The sequence below is a fragment of the Podarcis filfolensis genome, assembly GCF_964270895.1.
Source record: "Podarcis filfolensis genome assembly, chromosome: 9".
In the NCBI taxonomy this organism is placed as follows: domain Eukaryota; kingdom Metazoa; phylum Chordata; class Lepidosauria; order Squamata; family Lacertidae; genus Podarcis; species Podarcis filfolensis.
The window spans coordinates 57094340-57103979 of NC_139610.1; the positions used below are offsets into that span (position 1 = coordinate 57094340).

The 9640-nt window shown below is 41.8% G+C and overlaps 1 protein-coding gene across 2 annotated transcripts; it reads left to right on the forward strand.

Annotated features, from left to right (window-relative positions):
• Nucleotides 1–1874: 1874 nt before the first annotated feature.
• On the forward strand, nucleotides 1875–9640 carry DDIT4L (DNA damage inducible transcript 4 like). Of its 2 annotated transcripts, none has more exons than XM_083571981.1 (3): nucleotides 1875–1989; nucleotides 2626–2767; nucleotides 6521–9640. In XM_083571981.1, the coding sequence occupies exons 2-3, from the start codon at nucleotides 2680–2682 to the stop codon at nucleotides 7003–7005; spliced, it is 573 nt and encodes a 190-aa protein (XP_083428107.1). In that variant the 5' UTR covers nucleotides 1875–1989; nucleotides 2626–2679; the 3' UTR covers nucleotides 7006–9640. The 2 variants fall into 2 exon arrangements, with proteins under 2 accessions (XP_083428107.1, XP_083428106.1); XM_083571980.1 differs by lacking the exon at nucleotides 1875–1989 and adding an exon at nucleotides 2050–2269.

The following is a 9640-nucleotide window of genomic DNA, read 5'->3' on the forward strand; positions in this document are numbered from 1 at the left end:
GTGCATAATTCTGTCTCCTCAGATTAAGGGGTTTGTGGGCAGGTTCCAGATACCACTGTGCACACATATTTTGCAGATTGCAATCAGAATAGAGTTGCAAGATGGAAAATGTCATGTTAGAATCATAGAGTTGAAAGGAACCCTGTTTCAAGTACAAATACCTGCTGGAAAGATAAAGAAAAAGAAGGCACCTTTTATCATATGTGGTGGACATGTAAGGTAATAAAAGCATTCTGGGAAATGATATATAACGAATTGAAAAAAATGTTTAAAATAACTTTTATTTAAAAAAAACCCAGAAACTTTTCTATTAGGAATTGTAAGTACCAATATTCCAAAGGAGCAGAAAATACTTTTTATGTACGCAACGACAGCCGCACAGATGTTATTAGCCCAGAGGTGGAAAGAAGACAATGTCTACCAGAGAAGAATGGCAAACTAAGCTGTTGGGACATGCCAAAATGGCAAAACTGACTGGAAAGCTCAGGAACTAAGAAGACCAAAACTTTAATAAAGAAGGGGGGGGGATTGTAACCTATCTGAGAGACCACTATAAGCAGATGAAAACATTAGAAGGATTGCAATAATACTTTGTAACGTAGCAAACACTGTGGACAAAATGAAGTGATATAAAATATGGATTACAGAATAATATGCAGTTGAAAAGGTTGACAGTAGGACCCATGGAGGGGAAGGTGGGAAATCCAGAGATTTGGAGGAATCTCTAAATAAGGATACAGTATGTATTTTGTATTGTTATAATTTTATTCTTGTAAAACCAAATAAAAATTATTTCAAAAAAGTAAGGAAGGAAGGAACCCTGTTGCTTGTACCTATGTCCCTGAGATTAAGAGTCTCATGTGCTTCTGACTGGGCTATCCCATTGGCCAGAAGGAAATGTGTCTTTACCCCTGAGTTAGTGTGCCAGGCTAGGACCTGGGTTCAAATCCCCATTTGGCCACGAAGCTCACTTGGGGGGGGGCAGTCACCAGCTCTCAGCCTGAACTACCTCACTGGGTAGTGATGAGGATTAGGAGGGGGTTGTGGGGGCTGGGTGTGAAAACCACGTGTGCCCCTTTGAGCGATTTGGTGGGCTTTAAATGTTGTTGTTGTTTAGTCATTTAGTCGTGTCCGACTCTTCGTGACCCCATGGACCAGAGCACGCCACGCACTCCTGTCTTCCACTGCCTCCCGCAGTTTGGTCAGACTCATGCTGGTAGCTTCGAGAACACTGTCCAACCATCTCGTCCTCTGTCGTCCCCTTCTCCTTGTGCCCTCCATCTTTCCCAACATCAGGGTCTTTTCCAGGGAGTCTTCTCTTCTCATGAGGTGGCCAAAGTATTGGAGCCTCAGCTTCAGGATCTGTCCTTCCAGTGAGCACTCAGGGCTGATTTCCTTAAGAATGGATCGGTTTGATCTTCTTGCAGTCCATGGGACTCTCAAGAGCCTCCTCCAGCACCATAATTCAAAAGAATCAATTCTTCGGCGATCAGCCTTCTTTATGGTCCAGCTCTCACTTCCATACATGCTTTAAATGTAGCCATCAATAAACTAATAAACAAGTGGGCCTTCGGGAGCGGGGGGTGGGCAGAGGCAGGGAAACGGCCACTTGCTCCCATCACGTCACCCATTCACACGCACACGTGCGCAACCAGGGGAGCAGAAAAAAGCAAGGAGAGAAGCGGATCAAAACACTGCTGTGAGTCAAACATTGACAGAGAAGGATGGATGTGTGAGAGAGAGACAGAGAGAGAGGGGTCAGGTGACCGATGTTTTCCTCTCTCCCAAGTCTTTCTGACATTCAATCTGACCAATCCAGTGATCAGCTCGCCTCCCCCCACCCGCATCTCTTCTTTCACATGGGTGAACTGAGTTAAGAGGCTGTTTGCTCCTCTTCCCCCGACGCGCAACTCACCTTCACGCAGCCGCCAATGGCGAGAGAGATTCGCCTGCAAAGTTTGCCGCTGCCCCCAAAGACCTGCGCAGGAGGTGGAGCATTGAGCGCGGGTAGCAGATATATATATATAGATATCTGTATATATAAGTCGCTCTCGTAGTACGAGAGAGAGAGAGGAAGGGTGGGTGGTGTAGAACAACGGGTGGAAGTTTGCACTTATTTATTACTTTTTGTATACCTAGGTGGGTTGTTGTCGTGTTACTTTTGTCTTTTTTTTACACTTTTTATTTAAAAACTGATTTCCAATGAAAGCTGAAGTTGCTTTTCTAGAAAATTAAAATTTCCGTGCACTTTACTTGACATTTTCAGCAGGTAAGAGAAGCTGTTTGTCTTGGGGGCTGAATTAATGGATTGTGTTTACTGTTCTGCAATCTGCCTGTGAACTGCTCTCCCTTCTTTTTTTAAAAAAAATAAATAAATTCTCTAGTTTTCTTTAAAAAATAAGTGTTTGATTTCACTCTCTTCCCCCCATCCCCCAGACTTTAAACTGCTAAACTGCTAATGGATTGTAAATAACACATAGATTGTTTTCTTCAAAACCTTGTGGTCTGATGCATATCAAATTTCTCCTGCTGCAGCTTTTCCAGTTTTGAGAATTGTGTGCTGCTATCTTTTTATTGTCTAACGGCCTGTCAATAAACTATATTTGCTTTTTTTTCCCCCTTCAGTTAACCCAGAGAGGTAAGCCCGCCTCTTGGTGGCAAGGACAACTGTTCTTCAGAATGGTGGCATCCAGCAGCTTAAACATTAAAAATTCTGCATGTATCTCTGAACTGATACAGCAACGCTTTCAGCCAGCACCCGTGACTGGTGAGTGGGTTCAGATGCTGGTGGTTAATGCCACACTTACTAACTGCATGCAATCCAGGTTCCATTAGGCTGTGATGCAAGATCTGCAATTGTGCTTTTGGGCTTGCATGTATACACACAGAGTGGTCCTTAGGCTACAAGTCTTCAGCAAATAATAATAATAATAATAATAATAATAATAATAATAATAATAATAATAATAATCATACATACATACATACATACATACATACAGTTTGTTGGTTGGAAACGTTTATGAACGACCCTAAAATTGAACTTGGTGTCAGCTAGTGTGAACAGCTGGAGGATATAACACTCCCCCCCACCCAATTTCAACTTCCAGAAAGATCAAAATGATGATGAGATTCACACCGAATTAAAATTGTTTGTGGGTGCATCATGGAAAATTATGCAAAATGTGTGTAGCATGTGTGGAATGGATCTCAGACTTCGTTTCAAGAAGCAGCCCTGAGGTTTGGTCATTCAACTGCATGTTAAGCAGCAAATCCCCCCCCCCCCAATTTAGCCTGCAAGAACTGAACAGTGTACTATTGTTAGGCCTTTGCAAAACATTGCACAACACTCTTAGCAACTTTTTGCTGTGTGTGCTGTGCCCAAATTTTCACGTCAAACAAAGTAGTTGGAGACAATCACATTTTCATGGGGAAAGCATACTGTTTTCCTGATAGGAACATGGGAAGCTTCATTATACTGAGGTCATTGGTCCAGCTAGTTCAGTATTATCTACACTGACTGGACATGCCCTATCTGGAGTTACTGGGGCTCAAACCTGTGGCCTTCTGTATGCAAAACAGATGCTCTATCACTGAGCTATAGCCTTGTGACAGCTCTGAAGAAAAATTGAATCCACAAAGGACTGGTGGACTTGTTAATTTTGTTTCAATAGGTTGCTTTCAATGCCATTAGTGATTTTTCTCTCTTAATGCTAGAACTTCAGGTCATCGCATGAATCTGAAACAGACAAGAAGTACTTCTCCCCGCCCCCCAAGGGCATGGTTACACAATGGAATTTGCTAGCACAAGATGTGGGGGTGGTCACCACCAATTTAGATGGCCGTGAAATGGAATTTGATAAATTCATGGAGAATAAGGCTATCTGTGATTACTACAGTGATGGTTATATCCCCTGAATAATAGTCACTGGCTGAGGAGCAATACTAGTGACTCATTGTGCTCATGTACTGCTTAGAATCATAAAATTGTAGAGTTGAAAGGGACCCTGAGGATCATTTAGTCCAATCCTCTGCAATGCAGGAATCTCAACTAAAGACAGACAGATGGTCATCCAACCTCTGCTTTAAAACCTCCAAGGAAGGAGAGTCCATCACCTTTCTAAGGAGTCTGTTCCACTGTCAAAGAGCTCTTACCATCAGAAGCTTCTGCCTGGTGTTTAGTCGGAATCTCTTTTCTTGAAATTTGAATTCATTGGTTCAGGTCCTACCCTCCGGAGCAGGAGAAAACAAGCTTGCTCCATCTTCCATGTGACAATCTTTGAGATGTTTGAAGATGACTATCCTATCTCCTTTCAGTCTCTTCTTTTACAGGCTAAACATACCCAGCTCCTTCAACCATTCTTGGTGTCCAGACCTTGATGCCCTCCTCTATGCACATTCCAGCTTGTCAATATCCTTCTTAAACTAGAACTAGACACAGTACTCCAGGTGTGGTCTGACCAAGACAGTATAAAGTGGTACGATTACTTTCCTTGATTGGGACACCATGCTTCTGTTGATGCAGCCTAGAACAGCATTGCCCTTTTTGCTGCTGCATCACACTGTTGACTCATGTTAAGCTTGTGGTCTACTAAGATCCCTCAATCCTTCTCACATGTACTACTGGTAAGCCTGGTGTTCTACATCTTATATTTGTACATCTGGTTCTTCCTGCATAAGTACAGAACCTTATATTTCTCCCTGTTGAAAGTTGGGGCCCAAGTCTTCAATCTGTTAAGGTCATCTTTAATGCCAGTTCTGTCTTCTGTGGCACTTTGGCACCTGCACATTTGATGAGCATCCCCTCATTTCCTTCATCCAAGTCATTTATAAAGACTTTGAACAACAACAGGCCCAGGACGGAACCATGAGGTACCTCACTTGCCTCTTTTTCCAGAATGATGAGGAACCATTAGTGAGCACTTTGGTCAGCCAACCAGCTACAATTCCACCTTACTCATCCCACATTTTACCAGATTCTCTGCAAGAATTTGCAGAAGACTTTGTCAAAAGCCTTACTGAATTCAAGATACACTATGACCACAGCATTCCCCTGATCCACCCAGCTTGTTTGTAGACTTCCCAAAGCATCTGGTTGTCCACTGTAGGAGACATGTTGCTGTACTACATGGACCATTGGACTGATCCAGGAGAGTTCACCATATAAACTGTTCTGAACTAACCACAACCAATAGGTGCCATTTTGCAAACCAGCAACATGGCTGTTTTCACCAACTATGGTGAAAAATCATACCTTTTTTTTTTTTTTTTACACCAGCTGGGTATCAACTTTGATTTTTTTAGGACTGGTCCTTGGAATGTGTCCTACCAAAAGAAAACTACACAAATTTTTGCAGAGAACCTTTAACCCAAGGACTGGAGAAGTTATTGCTTACCAAAATAATAATGCCATGAAATTCATTTTCTAAGCACTATTTTTATCAGTATGCATCCTAATATGAAAGTCAAAATGAATAAGGACTAAATAAATGGTTGTGATTTTAGCAGAGCTATCAAACTAATTCAATAGTTTCCAGATGATTAGTATCTGTGTTATATTTGACATCTGCAGGCTAAGCACTTATTGGAAGTAAAAGAGCTACCACTCAGCCCTTTCTTGCAACACTACCTGAAATATTTCTAAAAGTTCCATCCCCTTTTAAAACTATCCTGCCACAATCAAAATAGCCCCAAGAAAAACAAGCATGTTTACTGATGAAAACTAAACCTCCTCCTCACCAGCTTAGTGACCGGATAGAGCAACTGAAGCTTGCATCCCTAAATTTGCACATAAATATTAGCAATGTATTGACATATACCTTTTAGCAAAACTGAAGCATTCCTATAGGTGAGAAATAACTTTTCATCCAACTGGACTCAGCAAAATATTAATTCAAATTGATTGCAGCCTTACAGTTTTGCTTGCTATTCTCTTTGCCACATAAAAAGATGTGGTGAAAACTGTACCTAACTTTCATCCAACGTTTAATTTAGAGAGGTAAACAAGTTGCTTCGTGTGTGTGTGTGTGTGTGTGTGTGTGTGTGTGTGTGTGTGTGAAGCAATTTGGCTCAGCTTCTGACAGCCTGCCCAAATGTAATCTATTGAGAAAAGCATGATTGGGTCACTTGCTTAGGAGTCTTGTATGTCATCTCTGTGTGTTTTTCTACTAACATCTTCTTCTGTTCCTTTTTAGTAAATAATCAAATGTTTGTTAGTGGCAAAAGGGCCATATCCTGATTGCAGTGCACTTCATGACTCTTCTGTTGTAACCACTTTGTCAAGGGAAAGGCAATTTGATAAACTGTTTATTTCTGCATAAAGTCAAAGTGGGGTTGCTTGTTGGCAGCAGATACAGTAGACATAGCTGCTATTTTACATTAGCTTGGGGGGACAACAAACACACTATATATAATATGTGAAATCTTGGCTTGCTGTAATTATTTGATACTGCAGGTGGTGGCTGGCTGGCTTCTTGCCTGGTAACTGAGAATCTCTTTCCTCTTCTCCTATCCTTTACAGATTTTGACTACTGGGATTATGTAGTGCCCGAACCCAACTTTAATGAGATGGTGTTTGAGGAACAGAAATGTCAGAGTCTAGTTAGAATGCTGGAGAGCTGCCTGTCTAAATCAAAACAGACTAAACTGCGTTGCTCTAAGGTTCTAGTCCCTGAGAAGCTAACCAGGAGGATAGCCCAAGACGTCTTGCGTCTCTCTTCCACCGAGCCTTGTGGCTTAAGGGGGTGTGTCATTCACGTCAACTTAGAAACAGGAAATGTGTGTAAAAAGCTGGATAAGATTGTCTATGACCCCACTGTCGTTCCTACTTTTGAACTGACGCTGGTGTTCAAACAGGACTGCTGTTCATGGCCGAGTTTCAGGGATTTCTTCCCCAGAGCTTGCTTCACTTCCGGCATCAAACGTACTCTGATCCTGAGTCCTGGGTTTCGTCTGATTAAGAAAAAATTGTATTCCTTGATTGAAACAGTTGTTGAAGAATGCTAAAAAAACACACACAAAAACACCTGTTTTTAACAGTTTAAATAACTGAGCCTGAAACCCTTAGAAATATGGTTTTTATTTTTTTTAAGAAGATTGCGACTTTTGCACAGATGCCCTCTATTTAGGCTAGCTAAACCTCGGTAAAGCTACTTGTTACAGGGTAGAATGAGAAGGAACACAGCTATTGATACTTGAAACATTCCTTGATCAGCACCAGAAAGTCCCAATAGCCAACATGATTGCTGCTTATTGCTAGCCGCTATACTAAATGTTCCCTGTTAACAATTTGGCATTCTTGACTCCCACCTTCCTTTTTAAAGAAAAAAACTAAGTTCTCTAAATTCAGCTTCTTTAAGAAGAACTAGGGGAAGTTATCCTTTATAGCCTTCAAAGAACAAAAATAGCTGGCAGTGTCCTTTTGACATAAATACATAAATACAGGAGTTGGGAACCTTTGGTCTCTGGCTGTTACTGAACTACAAAGGTCAGCATCCCTGGACATTGGCCATGCTGGCTGGGGCTGATGGGAGTTGTAGTTCAGCAACTACTGTGTTAATAGGAACCATGCTTCCAAATGTTGTTTGTAGCACCAAACACAGAGGTAGAAAGTATTGGAAGGAGGTGGAACTAAAGTCTTCATGGGGAACCTGTTCTTCAGCTGTTCCTGGGCTACAGCGCCCATCATCCCTGGTCGTTGGCCATGCTGGTTGAGGCTGATGGAAACTGGAATCCAACGACAACTGATGCGCTACAGATTCCCCATCCTGGAATGAAAAGTTAAGGCTTGGGTGGCAAAGCAACAGTAGCTTCAGTTTCATCCTGCTAGTGTTTTGTTGGGGACTAACGAAAATTAGCATAGTTCTGTTCTTACGGGATCCTCCAGATGGAAGTGTTTGTGTTAAAATAGTTTCCCTAAAGTGTCAGTAACAATTGCACTATATTTCAATTGAAATGTGTATTTTGAATTCTGGCTTTTGGCACTAAATGCTGCATTTATTTTTTACTCAGTCTCATAGAAGTGCTGGTGGTGTCCATCGATACTCCTGACCTACCTCACATCTATTTCTGAAAAAAGGGGGGCTATTGCTCTAGTACACAGTTGCCTTCCATTTTTGGTGTGAAAGAACAACTCGCACAACCACTTCTTGGGCTTCCCTTCAGTGGTGGTGATGTCTAAAACGATTGCTGGTTTTTAGGTGACCATTTGATCATCTGAAAACCGCAGCCGGTTGACTTTATTATGGTCCCACAAACGATTCATAGTTGACGGGTTCAGAAGGCTGCTTTACCACAGACTGGGAGGAACACTTTGGTTCTCTTTCAGCAGAATATTTTTAAAGGAGTACCCAATCTGATGTTCACTGTTGTTTCCCTCTTAGAGTTTCTTGGCTTAGCTAAGGGGAAATCTACATGGCCATGGGGGCAAGAGAGGCCAGCTGAAGATTTATTTTTTATTTTTGCTGACTTGCCACCCATGCGTACTCCAGACATGAGCCATTTATGATCCAAAGAGCAACATATATGTGTGGTTCTTGGTATCCTCGTCTCCATAATCCTTTTGTCAAGGATGTGCCCCTACTTCAGCAGCATTAGGAAAATGTTCCTTATTAATATTAAGGCTATGAAAGGCTTCTTTCCCTTGAAAGTGTTAGGATGGAGGTCTTTCATCTTGGTCATGCCAAACCTTCAGCTTTCGTCTCTTGCCGGGGCTTCAGCTATTAAGTTGCCCATTACTGTCCTTTCAGAAACCCAGTAATCACATTGGAGGGTGGAGGGTGTGAGGTTTGCCACTCTTTTAGCCCGCATTGAATCAAATTGCCTGCTTGCGTCAAGCAAAGGTATTGCACTGAATGTTTTTCTTTAATGCCTCTTGGCTTTAAACTCCTGTAGCTCACTGCGCTGAGATTTAAGCACTGTTCATGCAGATGGGCCATGTTAACATACCAGGATTCGTGGCTTTCTTTGGAAAAAGCACTTCATGAGGGACCAGATCCTACCATACATAAACATTGAGAAACAGGGATATTGAGAAAAGACTGTTGTAGTGGGAATAGTAGGCAGCATTGTCTAATGCCACAGGAATTTTTGTTTCTGCATCTCTGCTAGTTTAGCATTTTGCTAATATGCAATAAAAAGGGGGTGATCTTGGAACTTTCTACAGGTGACACTCCTGATTTCCTTCAAATGCTATTATTGGGGGAGGGGGCAAACTTCTATGTACATGGCATATATTTCAGAAAGACTAATAGACCTGGGCGGGGGGGTAGTACTGCAGAGAAAGGGGTGTCTCTGTTGCCTGATAAGTTGCAGAAGACTGAATTTTAAATAGCTGACATTGAAATAAAAATTGGCCCATTTCTCTCTACCAGCTACTGAACTTCTGTCTTGTTGCTGTTAGGACCATTGTAAACTCACGATGCACTTAAAACCGCTGTTAACCTTCTGGTGTTAAATGACCGCCATTTGTATGGGTGGATGTTGCACTGATGCAGATGCCAGAATTGTTTTGAAGTTGCAAAATGTTTTTGGTTCTTGCATTGCCTTGATGTTATGGTCTAAGCATTGATCTTAAAGTGTTGGTTCCTATGGAAGGAGATGTAAGTCTGTCTTATAAATAAAGGTATATTTTTAATTCTCA